Raw genomic sequence first — 23,750 nt, forward strand, 5'->3', positions numbered from 1 at the left:
AAAGAAGGGACCTATGTGCTCCTATACTGTGTTGATATATGTATATATGTGTGTGTATGAATAATCTTATGTGATGATGATGACCCAACTATGTGCGAGTAGGGAGTGCGCATAGACCGATGATGATGATGACCCGGCTATGTGCGAGTAGGGAGTGCGCATAGGCTGATGATGATGATGGCCCAGCTATGTACGAGTAGGGAGTGCGCATAGGTCGATGATGATGATGATCCGACTATGATGATAAATGAAGTGGGATGGTGTATTTGTTGATATATGTTTATATATGTATATGTGATAGCAAGTTTATGATTATAATATGTGATTGTTTTGAATGTCGATAACTTGATTATTGCCAATGTGTTCACTTTGATGTGCAATATGGTAGGGATGGATTTTGTGGCATGTGAAAACCCCTTGTTTGTCATTTGCCCTGAATCTCGCTGCAGCGAAAATAAATCTCGCCGTAGCGAGAAACTCTCGGGTTTTGATGCAATTCTTTCACTTTGATGAAGATTTTGGCCATCTTCCCTTCCGAATTGGGAAAAAAGGTAAACATAAAAGTTGTAGCGCTTCCTCTTAGCTTTCTAATGACCTAACAATCATGTCAATTGGACCCATGTAGTGGAAGATATGCTTGAAAAACCGAACCATATGCAAACCAAGAATGCCTTTTTCTGCAGTGAGAAACATGCTGTCACGTTGCTACCTTGCTCGGGTTCTAATATAATTTCCTCCATTCCCTTATCTTCATGATTGAGCATGGGTCTTTGCAATACTAAGAGTCCACTAATCAATGACCAAAACAAGGGGGTTTGGGAAAGAAATTATACCAAATTGCATTGTTTTCAAAACAAATGCATCACGATTTCCAAATTCTTCCTTATCAATTGCTTGTTCCCTTCCTTGTTCACTCAATGGGTTTATACTCACCGTTTTCAACTTCATGTTTTCAGATCACGAGATAACTGGTAGCTAGGTCGAGGTGTCTTCATACATTCGACCCTTGGTAGGTGTCTCATCATTCAGTAGCTGTATATTCGTCCGAGTCTCTCTGCTGGAAGTCGAATACTCTTTTTGTTGTGTATAGGTAAACCCAATGTAAATTATTAAGCTATATGTTCAGAGAATGTATGTATATTTCAATGAGTAAGCCACTAGGAGATGGCAATGTCTATCACTATTTTGATTCAAAGTTATGAAATGTGACTTAGCAATATTGATGGAAAAATGAGCAGGATAATAGATAGGCTTGCTTGGGCTTAATGGACTATGTTCATTGGGCCCTTACGCCGGTCATGGCCCTAGAATTAGGTTGTGACACTAGGTCCCCTACCTTTTGATCTTGATGATGTTTCATTTGCATTTCCACCTAAATCAATAGATGGGGATCTTGTAATATCATGTGTAGATGTCTCATTTTCTACTTGCTCTGCAAATGCATCGTACAAAAACTGTGTCTCAAATGGCGCATCATTATTCTCCTACTGCACCTGTTGTGGAATGGATATATCATCACACGCTTGGGAACTTGTAGGCACAACCATACTTGCCGATGCATATGAAGACCTAGGTCTCGGTTTTGATTGCTTCCCTTTAACCATCGTTCTTGCAATATTGTATTGTTAAAATCCCATTAGTAATTATTATTAATATGAATATTATTATAACAGAATAAAAAACATCAATTCACAACAATGACATATATAATTCTTAATTATTAGAAGCAAAACAATAATTATATATTATCTAATTTCAACATTTATATACCAATATCGTACGTGCCTACCGTCATCATTCACTTCCTGAATAATAAAACTCATGTTCTGCATTATTATCACTATCATCATTATAAGTTTCACAATCGTCGTGCTTCACATGATCTTCATCTTCATTATCTTCTCCTTCCATGTCATCTTCTTCATCTTCATCTTTATTAATATCATTTTCTTCATCCTCAATCGATAGATTAACCTCTTCATAATCACCACTTGCTAACTCTGTTAAATCAACTTCTTCTGATTGAGTACTAGTAATTAAATTGGACACATCTTCTTGGTATACTCCTTCATTCAAATCACTTTCATTTTCTCTATCACCACTAATAGGAATTTGAAATCTACTTCTAGCTTTTGTTTTATATACTACCCTCCAATCACATTGATTTCTTCTTCTTGATGGATAACTACTATAATAAACTTGGTGAGCTTGGGCAGCTAAAACAAATGGTTCATTACTCGCCAGTATTGAGTTGTAATTCACATCAACAATACCATGCAATCGATCTACCTTTATTCCTTTTTCAGTATCAAACCAATGACACTTGAATAGAACAACTCTGTTTCCTATACCAAAATACTCCAACTCGATTATATCCACTAAGATGCCATAAAAGTCACGCTCATGATCATTGTAAAAACTCCCTTTTATGCAAACCCCACTATTCATTGTCTTACGATTTTGGCCATAATCTAAGGTGTGAAACTTGAAACCATTTACAAAATATCCACTGTAACACCTTATCATATGTCCGGGACCATAAGAGATTTCAATTATACGTTGGTTTATTTCCTCATTATGCTTTGCAACCTACGAACATGAGATACAAGAGAATAAAATAATAAATTACATAATTTATTCGTCAATGATTAATTAAAAGTTCACTTGTATGTTAAGGAAACTTACATAATTTTTAAACCATTTAACGAATCTCGCATCACGTACTTTCTCCAATTCGTCTTCCAAAATTTCCTCAACATCTCCCTTCATAATTTCATCAAATATCCTATCATAATATCCACGACTACGTGATTAACTTTAATATTAGTATAGGGTATTAACAAGTTAAAAAAGTAATGGTACTTAGTTTATATATGGGAGCATCTCTTCACAATTCATTAAAACATATAACTCAGCAGCATAAAACTCATCCTTATCTAAAAATCGAGATTTATCTGATGGACCAAAAGCTTGCCCTGGGTGAGTGAAAATTGAAAGACGACCCATAGAGTCCACCTCTCCCCCATCATCATTACGTGGCACTCTATTTACTCTTATTCGCACAGCAGGTTCAAAATACCGTGAGCAGAACGAAGAAACTTCCTCGATAACATAAGCCTCACATATAGATCCTTCAACAAAGGCACAATTTTTTACTTTCTTCTTCAACTGTTGCAAAAACCTAACAACCACAATATTCATCAATCTTATGATGTACTTTAAACTCTTCAAAAGAAATATATGAAAACAAAAAACAATTATTTTACCTCTCAAATGGATACATCCATCGATACTGGACGGGTCCACCAACCTTGGCCTAGTAAGGTAAATGAATCAGCAAATGCTCCATAGAGTCAAAGAAACTCGGAAGAAATATCTTCTCTAGTTTCCATATAGTTTCACATAGTTTTCCTTACAACGTTTCCATATGATCAATAGGTATTTCAGTTGCGCACAAATCCTTAAATAAGTGAGATATCTCAATAATTGCATCCCAAATTGTTTGAGGCAGCATATCACGGAATACAATTGGGAGCAATCGTTGCATAAAAACATGACAATCATGACTTTTTATTCCATAAAATTTTTCATCAATCTCATTAACACACCGAGAAATGTTCGACGCAAAACCATCTGGTAATCTCAATTGTTTAACCCAAGCACTGACATTTCTTATTTCCTCCTTATTTAATGTGTACGCAGCCTTAGGCTTGTACAATTTTCCATTATTTTCCACCAATTCCAATTTTGATCGCTTGTAATAGACCTTCAAATCTTGTCGTGCCTTTATGTTGTCCTTTGTCCTTCATTTAACATCCATCACTGTGTTGAGTATATTCTCAAAAAAATTACGTTCAATATGCATAACATATAAATTGTGACGAATAAGAAGCGTATGCCAATAAGGCAGAGCCCAAAATATACTCTTCTTCATCCAATTATGACAAACACCATATCCTGAACTCTTTCGCTCACCACATTTTGTTTCGAATGGGAGATGAGGAAGCGAATTCAAATGTGTTAATAGTTCTTTGCCTGATAATCGAGGAAATGGTAAGTCATGTTCAACTCTTTTTTTAATAAATTTGTCTCTCTGCCTCCTAAAAGGATGATTAGCTGGCAAAAAATTACCGATGACAATCAAAGAAACAAGGTTTCCTACCATTTTCTAATATGAAAGATTTAGAATGTTCCATGCAATATGGACATGATAATCGTCCATGTGTACTCCACCCTAACAACATACCATAAGCAAGAAAATCATTAATTGTCCACAATAATGCTGCCCTCATATGAAAATGTTGTTTCTTGTATGCATCATAGGTCACAACACCTTCTCTCCACAATAAAGTCAACTCATCTATCAAAGGCATCAAGAAAACATCTATATTTTGACTTGGACTTTTCTTACCCGGAATAACCATGTTAAGAAATATATATTGTTGTTTCATACACATCCATAAGGGTAAATTATACACACAAAGCATTATTGGCCAAACAGAATAAGGGTTGGCAGTCTATCCAAAAAGGTTGAAGTGTTGCCAAGCCTCACCATCAACAGGGTGTCTAAGGAGTCCATCATCACTTTGGTGTTGCGTATGCCACGTCATATGTTCAGCAGTTTTACATAACATATAAAGCCTTTGAAGCCTCAGTATAAGTGGCAAGTAACTCAAAATCTTGTAAGGAATTTTCTTCTACCTTCTCACACTTGAATTCCTCTGTTTATACCGAGGATGTCCACATACCCGACAAAGCTCAAATGTAGCAAATCGCTCATAAAATAACATGCAATTGTTCTTGCAAGCATCAATTTTGATATATCCCAAACCAAGCTTTGCTACCTTCTTCTTCATCCTATAAAAGTCGATAGGTAACTTCTCATCAGATGGCAACATATTCTTTATTATCTCTAACAATCGATCAAAACATGATTCACTCAAATTGTACTCTGCCTTAACATTTAAAAGTTGCAACACATCTGAAAGCGTTGGGTGCTTTGTGCAACCTACCCACAAAGGTTCCTCTGCATTGCTTAACAGAGAGTAAAAGGTAGATGCATTTGGATTGGGATCTTCTTCCATAAAGCTCGACTCATTTTCATAACCATGGTTGAAAGCAACTTCGGGACGCATAGCATCCCTAACCATTCTAGTATATGGATTTTCTATTTCATCTTCATATGTAAGTTCTCGAAAAGTAGCATCTCCCTCAAATCTAAGGGATGGTTCAACTCTAGATCTACTTCTTGATGATTGTCCAGCATCATCTTCCCCATGTATACTCCAAATTGTGTAAGCCCCAATAAAACCCCGGTTTAGTATGTGTTCTATGACTTTATCTTTATCTAAGAACTTGTTGTCACTACATCATGTGCAAGGGCATCTAATTTTATTCTTCCACATAAATGTAGTCTTCGAACATGCAAAATTAATAAATTTAGTAACTCTATTTACAAATTCAGCTATAATGAATCCATTCTGTAATCGACGGTACATCCAAGAGCAATCTCCCGACATTCTGTAATCCTAAGTGTCATAGAATATCATTATCAAGACTAATTTGTATTGATGGTAACAAAATAATTTGTTAAACCCTACATTTCAATATGTATTATATATATATATATATATATATATATATATATATATATATTCAAAATTACATTGTAAGATGCAAAGTAGCCCTTATAGCATAAATTATTGCATACATGAATTATCAAAAAACCTAGGAAGATGGTTTATATTTATTTGCACATTAAATTGCTTTAATTAGAGATTCACACCTTCATCTTAAAATTCGTGACTGTACATTAAGTTTGAATTGAAATTATATATACATGATGTCTAGCCTTTCTTTTAAATATCATTAACCCATGTAGTTTCCAATTTATCACAATTTTTAAAAAATATCAAATTTGTCTATTATTTCATATGGTTATGACTATTTTATTTTGAAATTTAAAATTGGGCTATAAATTCAAGCGTAAAATTATAAGACTTTAAAGTGGAAATTATAATTAGGGCCTTAATTTTATTTGGGCTTAAGGTAAAATATGTTAATTGTTTTTAGCCTATCAGCTAATAAGATATTAGGCTAGTCGACTAGATGATTCAAATTGCATTAAAATATAATAAACATCATATTTATTTATGTTTTTAAATTATTGATAAAAATTTTAACTAAATTTAATACAAATCAAATAATATGTCAAATACCAACATTTAAATATGTCAAACGTTTAGGCTTGTAATAGCAAATCAAATAATTAAAATAGGGGTGGTCAATTCTCAAATACCAACATTTAATTGCTTATCTGTTTTTCTTAGTCACCTGCAAAATTAGACCAAAACCCAATCTCATTTTGAAGCAGACCGAACACTGTTTTTATGCTTATAGAACCGACCTGAGCCTTTGACTGAAATTAAAGCAATGAAACGTTTAGGCTTGTAACCCTAAATCAAATAATTAAAACACAATAACATCATTAAAAATACCTAGGGCGCATCAATTGATAAACAAATATTGATAAAAATCAAATAAACAAGATGTACAAAATTAACCCTTAAGGCTGGATTTGTGGAAGAGATCGGACTGCGAGTAAGGCAGCATTAGGGGGACTAAGGCGACGGGGACAGATTCATTCAAAGAGTCTTTGGGTCACGACGAGAAAGGTTCAAACCGGAGAATATGGCAGCAGGACGACGGGGCCAAAGGTGACGAAGAGAGACCGATTGCTGTTAAAATAGGACAACGTTGAAACCGGAGTCAGGCCACCGGCAACGGGACAACATTGGGAACGCCGTGGAAGTCGGGCAAAGGTTTTAGAGAGAGGGGAGAGCGTGACAGGTAGAGAGAGAAAATGGCATTTCAAAAGTCGAGTTTGGGGAGAAATTTAAGACTTTATAGTTAGGGTTTAGTTGATCAAAACTACATCATTTTGACTTAAGGTTAAGGGAACCGAACATAGCAGAACGGCGACGTTTTGGGCCAAAGGCAACTAATAGTCATTTTGGTTTAATAATAAATTAAGTTTGGGAGATTTCATTCAAAGTTTGGGCTGGTGGAAGAAATGGTTATCTTTTAACTCTTTTAACATGTGGGCAAAGGTTCAAGTCTTGACAATAACAGTACTTTTAGATATTTTTTATTTTCGTACAAAAAGTTTTTTTTTTTAATATTACTCAATATAAACCATAGTGAGATAGGACTAAATTTTTTATATACATATATAATGATCACAACTTATAGGTTATACATTGATATGTATTAACCAAATTTGTATAATTAATTATCAATATGATTTTTATAAAATGTATGATTTGGATCCTATTACATTAATAATTATAATCATCTAAATGAAATTTACTATAATCTTACATAAATTATATATTAATATATATATGTAGACCCTTATTTAATATATCTCATATATATATATATTCAGTTATAAAGTTATATCAATTAAAAATATAACTTGTACTTTATATGATTTTAATACAATTATATATTGGTTTTTTTCTTAAATCATACTTTTTTATCTATATATATCGATATATATATATATATATATATTTTCTATAGCTCTCGGTCAGATTTGCATGAATACATAGATATAATAAAATGATATTTTTTAAGCACAAATACTAATAAGTTTATTATAAAACTTCAATCTTAATTTACATATATTAGCTAATTACAATTAAAACGTAAATAAAGTAATATATATACTTTTTATATGATTTTTATATCTTATCATGGTTTTTTATAAAATATAAAATTTTACATAGTTATTTTTTTCAATTTTGGAATAATATAACTTTACCCTAATTTGGTATTATTAATCAATATTGCATGATTCATTAAAGTTAAAAAAATTATACAAAATTACTCAAACGAAAACATATTTAAACTTTAAAAAAATTTTACTTCAATAACTATGAATTTGCTTTGAGTAATATCTAATTTTTTAAAAATAATGACTAAAATTTATAAAAAGTCATAAACACTTTGATGCATTAAAAAGTTACTTTCTAACAAAAAATTTCGTTAAAAATTTCATTGCAAAAGTTAAAGATTAAATAGGAAAAGTTTAGGGTTCCAACGAAAAATTTCATTGGAAATCCATTGGAAATAATAAACAGTAAAACGTGTGTTGTGAAGATGAAATTTTCAACAGAATTTTCTGTTGGAAATTCCGTTGGAAACTGTCAAGATTACATTTGCTTTTTTTTTTTTAAGTTTAAAATTCCAACAGATTTCTAACGAAAAATTCCGTTGGAAATATTAAATAGTAATATGTGTGTGTTGTACAAGTCAAATTTCCAACGAAATTTCCAACGGAATTTTTCGTTGAAAAATTTTCAACAAAAATCCGTTGAAAATCCGTTGGAAATTCGTCGGAACAAGTATTTAAAAATTTTAATTAAATTTCGTTGAAAATCCGTTGCAAATTCGTTGAAAATACAATGATTTTTGTATTGAACCCTAATAAGTCAAAGGAAAGAAAAAGTCAAGATTGCATAACCATAGTAAACTATAAGGGAAGCATAGTCGACCCTAACAAGTCAAAGGTAAGAAAAAGTCAAGATTACATAGCCATAGTCAACCATACAGGAAGCATAGTTGACTACAGCAATTCAGACTTGCAAGGAACACGCTCTCGGGAGATTGATCGACTATAGGAAGATTATACTTGACTATGGAAACTCTAATTTGAGAAATCTGATAAACATAGTCGACCCTAGGAGTGTTGTAGTTAACCCTCAAGCTTGTGTTTAATGGCTCCAAACATTGTCCCACCTAAAAATAGATGCATTTGAGCCATTTTGAAGTAAGAAAAAACCTAGACCAAAGCTTCAAACCCTAGAGAGACTACCCAAAAGCTCATCTTTACTCTCTAGCATATTTTTAGTCTTCCACCAAGCTTTTAGAGTTAAATACTTGCTTCATTCAAGTCAAAATTTCTTCTCTCATTACACCCAAACTAAAATCTCTAGCATCTAGCCTTTGTAAGGCAAATCTTTACTATTATTCCTTCATACACACATTTTGTAAAGGTTCTAACTTAACCTTGAAAAGCTATCTTATAAGGGTTATCGCTTCCCATTTAAAAACGCGAATCGCTTTTATGGATTGTGTGGGTTATTGCTTCATCTCATAAAAAACAAGAATCTTTTTATGGATTGTGAGAGGGTTATCGCTTGATCTCGTGAAAAAGCCGTGGCAAGGGTTATTGGTTAATCTTATGAAAAAGAAAGAATCCTTTTATGGATTGTGTAAGGTTATCGCTATCCATTAAAAAGTAAGAATCTTTGTTAGTGAATTGAAAATCCTTGGTTCCCAAAAGAATGGATGTAGGCATCGGAAAAGCCAAACCACTATAAATTTCTTGTGTCTCTTTTTAATTTTTTGCATTATTAGTTGATGTTTATATTTCTCTTAGAAAAATAGTTATATATTGATTTATTGTTTTACACTTAGAAAATTATTTGTCCTTTTACTATACATAGCTAGTATTTAACTTAGGAAAAATATTTATCTTGATATATTGTTTTTGCACTAAAGTGATTTATTGTTGAAAATTGTTTTGGATGCTAGAAAATATTTTTGGGCGAGAAAGTTTTGATTTGATAACAATATTTTCAAAGAAATTTTTATAAATACCAATTCACCTCTCTCTTGTTATATTTCACTTTGAGACTTTTAGTATGTAAAGTTAACATGATTTTTATAGAAATGGTTGTTTAAGCATGTTGAAAAAATTACTTCCATAAATGGTTTATTAAAGGATTTAAACTACAAGGTTTTATGAAGTTTTCAAGGAAATGTTCAAATGACTTGATTTGATAATGATTGTGATATGTGAGACACAATGATTTTCATATTATTTACGAATCTACTATATATGTAAATATACTACTATATATTAGTTTTTAATAAGAGGGGACAAACCCTTTTATGTTTGTAATCCACTCAATTACTCTAACCTTTGGGCTAGTGTGGGTACGAGATATTTCTATGGTTAACGTATGAATGTTATATGCACATGTTAGATACAATGTAACATGATAAGAATATTGGATGCATGAGTTCCATTTATGAGATTGTAACATGTATGCCATGAGAGGTATGTATTAAGCATATCATGTACATTATAGGCTAAACGTATGAATAATTTCTGAGGTTATGAAATGCATACCATAAGATGCATGTGTTGAGATAGTCATATATACTATGGGCTAAGCATGTAAATGATTTATGGGGTTATGAAATGTATACCATGAGATGTATGTGTCGAGATAGTCATATACATTATAGGACTTGTATGTGAGTGATTTATGAAGTTATGAGATGTATGCCATGAGATATACGTATTGATATAGTCATAAACACTATGGGCTAAGCATCATGATGATTTATGGAAATGTTATATGTACATGATTCAAGCTAAGGATGAAAATGACCCTAAGCTTAAGAGATCTTATGATTATCGTGGGTGAGGCTGAAGTGCCACTCACGCAACTATGATAATTGTTCACATGAGGTGAACTAGATGATAGTGAGGACTTTGTCCACTACCCGCCTGAGTGGGGTGAGACCACTCAATAGATCATGGATGAGGTTTGTGTGCCATTCATGAGAGTTCGTTAGGAACCCAAAATAATGAGGGTTAAACCACTATTCGCCATAATAGGGCTAACCCACTCATAGTTAAAATGTTATGATGAATGAGTTTAATGAGTTAGAGAATGATTGAATGAGTATTGTTTCATAATTCATGCTTAAATGCCTAATTTATGATTATGAATATTTACGATGTTATTCACACTATAATGTATTGATATTAGCTTGGTTAGACATAACTTTAGCCTAGGAATGATCCCTCAATGCTAGAAAAACTTATGAATGAGTTAGATTCAAGAAAATGCCCAAAAAGTTGGATTTTGTTATAAAAGTATCGATACATATGAGTGTGAGACCCTGTCAAGCTCGATTAAAAGACGGTATTGTATCGAGTGGTACAATTAAGTTAAATCGAGCCTTGAACTAGTTCAAATAGAAATTCTAAGAGGAATTTGAAAATTTTAAAACCAACAGAATGGTTTAGAATAGTGATTTGGAGTTCAAGGTCCAGTTTGGAGTCCATCAGAAAATTGACCGATTAGGGACAAAACGGTCATTTTACCATTTGATGATAAAATGGAGATTTTTAGCCAAGATTTGATCACATTTGACCAAGAATAATTATATGAAATATAATTATGATTATTGGAGTATAAAATGATGTTTAGTAGTGAAAAATTTTGATTCTCGGTATTTATAGAGCACAAGGGCAAAATGGTAATTTTGCCACTAGTGGACTAAACGAAAATTTTTTTTAAACAATTTTTGCCCCATTTAGTTAATATTGATCAATATTAGTGTTATTTTAGGTTGAAAAGTAGAAATAATGAGATTCCGGTACATTTCAGAGTATAAGGGCAAAATCGTAATTTTTTTGTCTCGGGGGCAAATCAGTAAAATTTTCGGCCCAGCACTTGTCAAGACCAAGGGATTTTAATTGTGGTAGGATTGGATAAATACCAGAATATTTGTGGTGGAAAATTAAGAAGAAAAAGTCAAAAAGTTAAAAATTTGGCCAATAAGCATGTGACACATGGCATGCTTGATTATTTTATTATTTTCTATAGAAATCAGCCCATTAAATCCCCAATTCCCTCACCATATTCGGCCTAGACATCCAGCAACCAGAAAAAAGGAAGAACAAAAGGAAAAACAAGAAAACCTAGGTGGAAATTCAAAGAAAAAGTGAAGAAATCAAGGAAACAAGCTAGGTAAGTTAAAATTTCTTTAATTCTCCTTGATACCTAGCTTACCCATGCTTTTGTTCTTGATTTCCATGGTTGAATATTGAGTTATCATGATGAATTCAATTCTGAAAAATGGGTATGGAAGAGGAATTGTTGTTGGAATAATTTGATTTTAGACTATGTTAGTGTTTAGGGATAGTTAAGCATGGTTATGAACAAAAACACAAAAGAAATATTCAATTTCTCTAGGGTTCCTTGTTGGCTGAACCATGAGGGCTGAATATCAATGGGGTATTGTTTTTATTTCAAGGAAAATGGCATGGAAAATGATGAAGTAAGGTGAAACGGTTATGTAGAAAAAGATTCGATGCTAGTACACCAAATGACCAAATTTTTTTCTATAAGGAATTGTGAGGGTTCTAATGCTGAATTTGGCTTTATTTAAATGTATGTGGTAAATTAAGGTATTAGAGGAGAAATGAATTAATTTGGAGGTGATTTGGACACAATCGCCGATTAATCGGGTGATCGGTCAAATTTAATCGATACCGTGATTAAGCGGTAATCAGACATATTTTTGCATTACATATCAAGCATTAGTAGTTTAAATTAATTTATATCAATTTAGGGACAATATAGTAAATTCCTCGACTTTGTTATTTGTCAAGGTGGTGAGACGTCCGGAAAAGGCAAAGGAATTACGCCTGAGGACTATTAGTCAGAGTTCACCCAGAATCCGAATTTTCAACACCTGTGAGTGGACTGCCTATCAAAATTTTTTTGGGAATATGACTATTTTGAACAAAGTGTTTGAATGATTTTATGAAATTTTTCATGAAAATGAATGCCTTGGGAACAAGCTTTTAAGAAAAGGTTTATGTTATGAAATGTGGTTATTATGGATTTCTATGTGGCTGCATTATGTTGATATACATATATGCTTGAATATAATGTTGTGTAATTATGTTGACTCGGCTATGTGCGAGTAGGGAGTGTGCATAAGCCGAGGATGACCCGGTTATGTGCGAGTAGGGAGTGCGCATAATCCGGTGATGACCCAGCCATGTGCGAGTAGGGAGTGCGCATGAGCTGGTGATGATGATGATGATGAGCTGGTGATGATGATGATGGGTTGATGAGATGATGATGATGGGTATATACGTATATATATATATACATATGTAAATGTGTGTGATATAGCAAATTGATGGACAATGATTTATGGTTGTAATGTACGTAAAATTTGACACATTATACTTTGAGAATTTTCATGAATGTTAGGTTGATTTTATTAGTTTAGCAGGATGGCTATTGTTGAGTGAGGAAAAATGTTTCTCTTGTTGCTTTGTTTTCACTGCATCGAAATTCATGCTCGCTGTAGCGAAAAACTCTGGGGTTTGGAGGGGTTTTAAATAGGAATGAACTAAATTGCATTGTTTGAAACAAGTGCATCATGATTTTAAATTTTTCCTAATTGTTGCTTGTTCCCTTCCTTGTTCACTCACTGGGTTTATACTCACCATTTTCAAATTCATGTTTTCAGATCACGAGGTAGCCGATAATTAGGACGAGGTGTCCTTGTAGATCTGTGTACATCTTCTGGTAGGTGTCTCGGCATTCGGTAGCTGTATATCCATCCGAGTCACTCCGCTGGAGGTCGAGTATTATTTTGTTATGTATAGATGAACTTAAATGTAAATTTTAAAAGAGTAATGCCAGTACGAGTTGGCAATGTGTATCACTATTTTGACTCAAAGTCATGAAATACGACTTAGTGATAATAAATAGAATCATAAGTAAAATAAATAATAGGCTTGCTTGGATTTAGTGGATTATGTCCATTGGACCCATGCGCCGGTCATGACCCGGAATTTGGGTCGTGACAGTATTGGTATCAGAGCCCTAGGTTTGTCTAGGTCCTAGAACTTCCTTTTTGTTAGTCCAGCGGAGAGTCGGGTCTTTATGTGGGAACTTCAGTTGTAAAGTGTGAACCGCGGCACATTTTACAACCAAATGACCGCATAGATTCCCTATCTTAGAAACCACCTGTTGCTTTAAGTATGATTATAATATGTGTTTAATAACAGGCGTTTGCTTTTGTCTAGGTAAGAATGCCGCCTAAGACACGAGCCGCCTCAAGACGGGCAGGGGAGCAAGATGTTCCCATTGAGATGGCAGATAGACCACGGGCATCCACCCAGAGAGGCCGAGGTAGACGTGGCAGGGTCACTAGGCCGGTGGGGTTGGATACGCCTGTGAGTAGGCAAGAAGAGGGACAGTCCTCAGGTGATGTAGATAGACACCCAGCTAGGGGTATTACTATTGAGGATTTGGCGGCAGGCCTACAGGGAGTTAACCGGGTTGTAGAGATGATGGCGACCCGCATGGAAGATATACAAAGGGTAGTAGAGGGGAGACCTACAGTACAAGAATCCCCTAGCTCCCAAGGACAGGCCGATCACCAACATCATGAGGAGGAGAGGGGACATCTAGATATTTCTCTTCCTGACTTTCTCAAGCTTAAGCCTCCAACATTTTCAGGGTCTGATGCATCGGAGAAACCCCAGGTTTTCTTGGATAAGATGGAGAAAATTTGTAAAGCCTTGGGATGTTCTAGTGTTCGGTCAGTTGAGCTAGCCGCCTTCCAATTAGAGGATGTGGCGCAGGAATGGTATAGCTCTTTATGTAGAGGCAGACCGACTAATGCAACACCGTTGGCTTGGAGTGAGTTCAGTGTAGCCTTCTTAGATCGATTCTTACCACTCAGTGTGCGTAATGCTAGAGCTAGAGAGTTTGAGACTTTGGTACAGACTTCAAGCATGACGGTGTCTGAGTATGACATCAAGTTCACGCAGCTAGCTCGTTATGCGCCCTATCTCGTTTCTACTGAGGAGATGAAGATTCAGAGATTTGTGGATGGGTTAGTGGAGCCATTATTTAGGGCTGTGGCATCCCGAGATTTCACTACCTATTCTGCAGCAGTGGATCGTGCTCAACGCATCGAGATGAGGACCAATGAGAGTAGGGCTGCGAGAGATAGAGCAAAAAAGGGCAAGACAGAGGGTTATCAGGGCCGTAGAGATTTCAGCAGTGGTGGTTCATCTTCTAGCCGTCAGGGTCCACAGAGGGACTCACGGTTACCGCAGCAGGGGAGTGACGCACCTGGTGCTAATATTAGGGTGGGACAGAGAACCTTCAATTCTAGGAGGCAGCAAGATTCTAGACAGAGTAGTCAAGTCATTCGCTCTTGTGATACTTGTGGGAGACGACATAGTGGACGGTGCTTCCTTACTACAAAAACTTGTTATGGGTGCGGTCAACCTGGGCATATTAGGAGGGATTGTCCGATGGCACATCAATCACCAGATTCTGCTCGTGGTTCCACTCAGCCAGCTTCATCTGCTCCGTCAGTTGCTGTCTCATCTGGCCGGGAGGTTAGTGGATCGAGAGGTAGAGGTGCGGGTACTTCCTCTCAAGGCAGACCATCTGGGTCCGGACATCAAAGTTCTATTGGTAGAGGCCAAGCGAGGGTGTTTGCTTTAACACAGCAGGAGGCTCAAACATCCAATGCCGTGGTCTCAGGTATTCTCTCCGTTTGTAATATGAATGCTCGAGTACTATTTGATCCTGGTGCTACCCATTCTTTTATCTCTCCATGTTTTGCATCTCGGTTGGGTAGAGGTCGTGTTAGGAGAGAGGAACAATTAGTGGTGTCTACTCCTTTAAAGGAGATATTTGTGGCCGAGTGGGAATATGAGTCTTGTGTAGTGCGAGTCAAGGATAAAGACACTTCGGTGAATCTAGTGGTGCTAGACACCTTAGACTTTGATGTAATCTTGGGGATGAATTGGTTATCACCCTGTCATGCTAGTGTGGACTGCTATCATAAATTGGTTAGATTTGATTTCCCCGGTGAACCATCATTTAGTATTCAAGGGGATAGGAGTAATGCTCCAACCAATTTGATATCGGTCATATCTGCCAGAAGATTATTACGACAGGGTTGTATAGGTTACTTGGCTGTTGTAAAGGATAGTCAGGCAAAGATTGGAGATGTAACTCAAGTGTCGGTGGTGAAGGAGTTCGTGGATGTATTTCCTGAAGAGCTACCAGGTTTGCCTCCTGAACGGGAGGTTGAGTTTTGCATAGATTTGATTCCCGACACTAGACCTATATCCATACCCCCATATAGAATGGCACCTGCAGAGCTTAAAGAGCTTAAGGATCAGTTGGAGGATTTGTTGGATAAAGGTTTCATACGACCTAGTGTATCCCCATGGGGAGCACCAGTGTTATTTGTGAAGAAGAAAGATGGGTCACTTAGGCTGTGCATTGATTATCGACAGCTTAATAAAGTGACGGTGAAGAATAAATATCCTCTCCCAAGGATAGATGATTTATTTGATCAACTACAAGGAGCACAATGTTTTTCTAAGATAGATCTGCGATCTGGGTACCATCAGTTGAGAATCCGGAACGAAGATATACCCAAGACCGCATTTCGAACAAGATATGGGCACTATGAGTTCTTAGTGATGTCATTTGGGCTCACGAATGCTCCTGCAGCCTTTATGGATTTGATGAACCGAGTGTTCAAACCTTATTTGGATAAGTTTGTAGTGGTGTTTATTGATGATATTTTGATATATTCAAAGAGTCGAGAGGAGCATGAGCAGCATCTTAAGATAGTGCTCCAAATTTTGAGAGAACATCGATTGTATGCTAAGTTCTCCAAGTGTGAGTTTTGGCTCGAAAGTGTTGCATTCTTGGGGCATGTGGTATCTAAGGAGGGGATACGAGTTGATACAAAGAAAATTGAAGCAGTGGAAAAATGGCCAAGGCCAACATCAGTTACGGAGATTAGAAGCTTTGTGGGTTTAGCTGGCTATTATCGTCGCTTTGTGAAAGACTTCTCCAAAATAGTTGCCCCTTTGACTAAGCTGACACGTAAAGATACAAAATTTGAGTGGTCTGATGCTTGTGAGAATAGTTTTGAGAAGCTTAAGGCATGTCTCACCACAGCTCCAGTGTTAAGCCTGCCGCAAGGCACAGGGGGTTACACGGTGTTTTGTGATGCATCGGGGGTTGGTTTAGGATGTGTATTGATGCAACATGGGAAGGTGATTGCGTATGCATCTAGGCAACTTAAAAGGCATGAGCAGAATTACCCCATACACGATTTGAAAATGGCAGCAATCGTGTTTGCCTTAAAGATTTGGAGACATTACTTGTATGGTGAGACTTGCGAGATATACACGGACCACAAAAGTCTGAAGTATATATTTCAGCAGAGGGATCTTGACTTACGGCAACGTAGATGGATGGAGTTGCTAAAGGATTATGATTGTACTATTCTTTATCATCCCGGTAAGGCCAATGTAGTGGCGGATGCCTTGAGTCGAAAATCAATGGGAAGCTTGGCACATATTTCCATTGGTAGGAGATCTTTGGTTAGAGAGATCCATAGTTTGGGAGACATAGGTGTGCGTTTGGAAGTTGCGGAGACAAATGCTTTGTTAGCACACTTTAGAGTGAGGCCTATTTTAATGGACAGGATTAAAGAAGCACAAAGTAAAGATGAATTTGTGATTAAGGCCTTAGAGGATCCTCAGGGTAGGAAAGGAAAAATGTTTACTAAAGGCACAGATGGAGTGTTGAGGTATGGAACCAGACTTTATGTGCCTGATGGTGACGGGTTGAGGAGAGAAATATTAGAGGAAGCTCACATGGCAGCTTATGTGGTACATCCAGGGGCTACAAAAATGTATCAAGATTTGAAAGAGGTGTATTGGTGGGAAGGACTTAAGAGAGATGTAGCTGAGTTTGTCTCCAAGTGCCTAGTTTGTCAGCAGGTTAAGGCCGAGCATCAAAAGCCTGCAGGGCTACTACAGCCATTACCAGTACCCGAGTGGAAGTGGGAACATATTGCTATGGACTTTGTAACGGGTTTGCCTCGAACCAGTGGGGGATATGATTCAATTTGGATAGTAGTGGACCGGTTAACAAAGTCAGCTCATTTTCTTCCGGTTAAGACTACTTATGGGGCTGCCCAATATGCTCGAGTTTATGTGGATGAGATAGTGCGACTACATGGTATTCCCATTTCTATAGTATCTGACAGAGGAGCTCAGTTTACTAGTAGGTTTTGGGGAAAGTTGCAAGAAGCATTGGGCACTAAGTTGGATTTCAGCACAGCTTTCCACCCTCAGACTGATGGACAATCTGAACGGACCATACAGACATTGGAGGATATGTTGAGGGCTTGTGTGATAGACCTTGGTGTCAGGTGGGAACAATATTTACCCTTAGTGGAATTTGCCTACAACAACAGTTTCCAAACTAGCATCCAAATGGCACCATTTGAGGCCTTATATGGACGAAGATGTAGGTCACCCATTGGATGGCTAGAGGTGGGAGAAAGGAAACTTTTGGGGCCTGAATTGGTGCAGGATGCAACCGAGAAAATACACATGATCCGTCAAAGGATGTTAACAGCACAAAGTAGACAGAAATCATATGCTGATAACCGACGGAGAGACTTGGAGTTCCAAGTAGGAGATCATGTATTTTTGAAAGTTTCGCCAACTAAAGGGATAATGAGGTTTGGCAAGAAAGGGAAGTTAAGTCCTCGGTATATAGGGCCATTCGAGATCTTAGAAAAGGTTGGAGCGGTGGCTTATCGTTTGGCATTACCACCAGACCTCTCTAATATTCATCCCGTGTTTCATGTATCCATGCTTAGGAAGTACAACCCAGATCCATCACATGTAATACGGTATGAAACAATTCAGTTGCAAGATGATCTAACCTATGAGGAACAACCGGTAGCTATCCTTGATAGGCAAGTTAAAAAGCTCCGTTCAAAGGATGTAGCCTCAGTGAAAGTGTTGTGGCGGAATCACACTAGCGAGGAGGTAACGTGGGAAGCTGAGGATGAGATGCGGACAAAGCATCCACACCTCTTCGATATGTAAAGGTAAGCCACTCTACATTGAATTTAAATTCGGGGACCGAATTTTTATTAGTGGGGGAGAATGTGAGACCCTGTCAAGCTCGATTAAAAGACGGTATTGTATCGAGTGGTACAATTAAGTTAAATCGAGCCTTGAACTAGTTCAAATAGAAATTCTAAGAGGAATTTGAAAATTTTAAAACCAACAGAATGGTTTAGAATAGTGATTTGGAGTTCAAGGTCCAGTTTGGAGTCCATCAGAAAATTGACCGATTAGGGACAAAACGGTCATTTTACCATTTGATGATAAAATGGAGATTTTTAGCCAAGATTTGATCACATTTGACCAAGAATAATTATATGAAATATAATTATGATTATTGGAGTATAAAATGATGTTTAGTAGTGAAAAATTTTGATTCTCGGTATTTATAGAGCACAAGGGCAAAATGGTAATTTTGCCACTAGTGGACTAAACGAAAATTTTTTTTAAACAATTTTTGCCCCATTTAGTTAATATTGATCAATATTAGTGTTATTTTAGGTTGAAAAGTAGAAATAATGAGATTCCGGTACATTTCAGAGTATAAGGGCAAAATCGTAATTTTTTTGTCTCGGGGGCAAATCAGTAAAATTTTCGGCCCAGCACTTGTCAAGACCAAGGGATTTTAATTGTGGTAGGATTGGATAAATACCAGAATATTTGTGGTGGAAAATTAAGAAGAAAAAGTCAAAAAGTTAAAAATTTGGCCAATAAGCATGTGACACATGGCATGCTTGATTATTTTATTATTTTCTATAGAAATCAGCCCATTAAATCCCCAATTCCCTCACCATATTCGGCCTAGACATCCAGCAACCAGAAAAAAGGAAGAACAAAAGGAAAAACAAGAAAACCTAGGTGGAAATTCAAAGAAAAAGTGAAGAAATCAAGGAAACAAGCTAGGTAAGTTAAAATTTCTTTAATTCTCCTTGATACCTAGCTTACCCATGCTTTTGTTCTTGATTTCCATGGTTGAATATTGAGTTATCATGATGAATTCAATTCTGAAAAATGGGTATGGAAGAGGAATTGTTGTTGGAATAATTTGATTTTAGACTATGTTAGTGTTTAGGGATAGTTAAGCATGGTTATGAACAAAAACACAAAAGAAATATTCAATTTCTCTAGGGTTCCTTGTTGGCTGAACCATGAGGGCTGAATATCAATGGGGTATTGTTTTTATTTCAAGGAAAATGGCATGGAAAATGATGAAGTAAGGTGAAACGGTTATGTAGAAAAAGATTCGATGCTAGTACACCAAATGACCAAATTTTTTTCTATAAGGAATTGTGAGGGTTCTAATGCTGAATTTGGCTTTATTTAAATGTATGTGGTAAATTAAGGTATTAGAGGAGAAATGAATTAATTTGGAGGTGATTTGGACACAATCGCCGATTAATCGGGTGATCGGTCAAATTTAATCGATACCGTGATTAAGCGGTAATCAGACATATTTTTGCATTACATATCAAGCATTAGTAGTTTAAATTAATTTATATCAATTTAGGGACAATATAGTAAATTCCTCGACTTTGTTATTTGTCAAGGTGGTGAGACGTCCGGAAAAGGCAAAGGAATTACGCCTGAGGACTATTAGTCAGAGTTCACCCAGAATCCGAATTTTCAACACCTGTGAGTGGACTGCCTATCAAAATTTTTTTGGGAATATGACTATTTTGAACAAAGTGTTTGAATGATTTTATGAAATTTTTCATGAAAATGAATGCCTTGGGAACAAGCTTTTAAGAAAAGGTTTATGTTATGAAATGTGGTTATTATGGATTTCTATGTGGCTGCATTATGTTGATATACATATATGCTTGAATATAATGTTGTGTAATTATGTTGACTCGGCTATGTGCGAGTAGGGAGTGTGCATAAGCCGAGGATGACCCGGTTATGTGCGAGTAGGGAGTGCGCATAATCCGGTGATGACCCAGCCATGTGCGAGTAGGGAGTGCGCATGAGCTGGTGATGATGATGATGATGAGCTGGTGATGATGATGATGGGTTGATGAGATGATGATGATGGGTATATACGTATATATATATATACATATGTAAATGTGTGTGATATAGCAAATTGATGGACAATGATTTATGGTTGTAATGTACGTAAAATTTGACACATTATACTTTGAGAATTTTCATGAATGTTAGGTTGATTTTATTAGTTTAGCAGGATGGCTATTGTTGAGTGAGGAAAAATGTTTCTCTTGTTGCTTTGTTTTCACTGCATCGAAATTCATGCTCGCTGTAGCGAAAAACTCTGGGGTTTGGAGGGGTTTTAAATAGGAATGAACTAAATTGCATTGTTTGAAACAAGTGCATCATGATTTTAAATTTTTCCTAATTGTTGCTTGTTCCCTTCCTTGTTCACTCACTGGGTTTATACTCACCATTTTCAAATTCATGTTTTCAGATCACGAGGTAGCCGATAATTAGGACGAGGTGTCCTTGTAGATCTGTGTACATCTTCTGGTAGGTGTCTCGGCATTCGGTAGCTGTATATCCATCCGAGTCACTCCGCTGGAGGTCGAGTATTATTTTGTTATGTATAGATGAACTTAAATGTAAATTTTAAAAGAGTAATGCCAGTACGAGTTGGCAATGTGTATCACTATTTTGACTCAAAGTCATGAAATACGACTTAGTGATAATAAATAGAATCATAAGTAAAATAAATAATAGGCTTGCTTGGATTTAGTGGATTATGTCCATTGGACCCATGCGCCGGTCATGACCCGGAATTTGGGTCGTGACAATGAGATATGTATTGATACATTTTCAACTGAATGCTACAATAAGCATCCTATGTGAAATGTATTGATACATTCCTAAAGGTAGCAATAGATGCCTTGCATGTATTGATACATTCTAGAATGTATTGATAGAACTGTTGCAAAATTGACTTCTCAAGTGATTTTAGAGAGGTTTTCAAGATTAAAGGGTTTCTAATGATTTATGCAAAGATGTTTCCCATGCAATGTTATTCAGAGAATGATTAAATGCTATGTTTCATGAACATCATGGTAATGAGAAAAGATTTATGAATCATATGTGTTTATAATCGCATGGTTATGAAAAACTCTTATCCCCTGTCTTATCCCCTTCCCCGTATCCATTCAAAGAGTCTTTGTGACTCACACGTTATTTTCCTTTATTATTTTCGTTGCAAATCAGTGATAGCACTCTGGTGCTAGAAATTAGTGTCACAAAGACTTGATCTATTCATTTATCATTAGTAAGTGTCTAACAGCTTATTGATGCCCAGTGAGTCAAGTCATATTCCGCTAACAAGTTAGTTTATGTTATGTTTATGTTTACAGACTATGAATATGTTTTATGGATTATGAGTATTTTATAATAATGTAGCCAAATGTTTAGGCATAGTACATTATGAATGTTATGTTAAATGCATAAAATGGCTCAAGAGCCCATATGGACACCTGAGGGTGTTGAGACATGTAAATATTATAGTGCACTAGAAATGTGGCACTTTGATGATATATGAATGTTGCACTTACAATATTATGTTGAGAAGTTCCATATATGTGTAATGTTGCGTATGGTGGTATGCATGCCTATAGATGTTTATGTATGCTTCCACATTGATGAATGTTTAATGATGAACGTTAAAGAGACTTGCTTAGGCCTTACGGGCTATACCCATCTGCGCTAGTCATGTTCCACCATAAAATGGGATGTGACAAAGAGTGGGTCAATTGTGCTTTCTTCATTTTTGCCATTCTCGTTCATATTGTTGATCAAGTTAGCAGCATTTTCACCATTATAGGGTAGCATGGGCTAAGGTTGATGGGTTGTAGCAGTAAAGGATGCAAATTGGGTGATGGTCTCCATCATCTACTGTTGTTACCTTTCAGCATTTACATCCTTTCTTGGGAGGCTTGGAGCATTTTCATGAGCTCTTAGACATAAGTGGGGACGACTATTTCTTGGTTGCTTAGAGAACTCTCCATATCTTCTGGCTATGAAATTTTTGGTAGCTTTAACTTAATGCAATCACTCCTCCCCAGTGAAGTTGCCAAAATATAGACGGTTCTTTTAGTTGGGAAAGAAAAGACATGTTGCAACAAGTAGAACGAAATGTACTAGAAGCGACAAAGAGGAAGACTGGAGCAGTTCTTAAAGCATAAGTGCTTTTGTGGCAAGTGGTGAAAAATAAGAAATCAATGAATAAGTGGAGAGAGTGGCGGAGCATGATGAATGGAGAGAGTTGAGTAGAGAGAATATTTGGAAGATCTTTGAGTGAGTTTTTAAGAGTAATCTTTAATGATTTTTTTATCCTTCCTCAATTGCCAAACTCTCATATTTATACTAAATAGGAGCATTTTGTTAGGAGTAGTTAGTAAAATGAGAGTATTTTTAAGAGAACACGTTCTGTATGGAAAAATGTGCTTGTTATGGGAAGAGCACGTTCACTATGAAAAGAATAACTTATAGGAAAAACACGTTAAAGAACAGTTTATTAGACATTATGGGAAGAACACATAATTGGATAGTGTGCTTTAGTTTTGAATAGTGGAGTAATGATACTTAATAATGTGCCACATATACTTTTAAGAAAGAAGGAAAAAGTAAAGCACGCGTACTTTAAGAAAATATTAAGAATAAATCTTTTTAACTACCTCCATATTTGAATTATCAAGTTAAATTCTCTAAAATATCTCAAACGTGAAAATAACTCGTGAACCCTACCACTTACTTTGAATTACTTTTACTCCCTTGTATGATATAATTATTTCATGCTTGTTTTATTTTACAAGACAATATTTAAAGAAAAAATAGCACAGAGTGCTAGCACTAATGGGCTTCATGAGATTGAAACTACTCTCCTAGCTTTATTAGCTTTAAAGTTGATGTAGTTATTGATGATAATTGCTTTATGTTTTGTAGCAATTTAGAAGAAAATGCATTTAAG

General features: G+C 35.9%; 1 protein-coding gene and 1 long non-coding RNA gene across 2 annotated transcripts; both read left to right on the forward strand.

Moving 5' to 3' along the window:
• The first annotated feature begins 11,734 nt into the window (after positions 1 to 11,734).
• Positions 11,735 to 13,548, forward strand: LOC148761337 (uncharacterized). The gene is made up of 3 exons (XR_016027804.1): positions 11,735 to 11,837; positions 12,482 to 12,566; positions 13,357 to 13,548. It is a non-coding gene; the product is annotated as an uncharacterized LOC148761337 (long non-coding RNA).
• Positions 13,549 to 14,185: 637 nt separating this feature from the next.
• Positions 14,186 to 21,787, forward strand: LOC148761338 (uncharacterized). The gene is made up of 3 exons (XM_088809189.1): positions 14,186 to 15,395; positions 20,356 to 20,440; positions 21,231 to 21,787. The coding sequence occupies exons 1-2, from the start codon at positions 14,186 to 14,188 to the stop codon at positions 20,403 to 20,405; spliced, it is 1,260 nt and encodes a 419-aa protein (XP_088665315.1). The 3' UTR covers positions 20,406 to 20,440; positions 21,231 to 21,787.
• Positions 21,788 to 23,750: the final 1,963 nt, after the last annotated feature.

This window comes from Theobroma cacao, chromosome 8, assembly GCF_053813885.1.
Source record: "Theobroma cacao isolate CCN51 chromosome 8, ASM5381388v1, whole genome shotgun sequence".
NCBI lineage: Eukaryota > Viridiplantae > Streptophyta > Magnoliopsida > Malvales > Malvaceae > Theobroma > Theobroma cacao.

Coding starts and splice junctions, on each gene's coding strand:
- LOC148761338 (XM_088809189.1), top strand. CDS start 14,186: ATGGCGACCCGCATGGAAGATATACAAAGGGTAGTAGAGGGGAGACCT. Junction 15,396..20,355: donor ATCCAATGCCGTGGTCTCAG/GTATTCTCTCCG, acceptor TTATTTGTCAAG/GTGGTGAGACGTCCGGAAAA.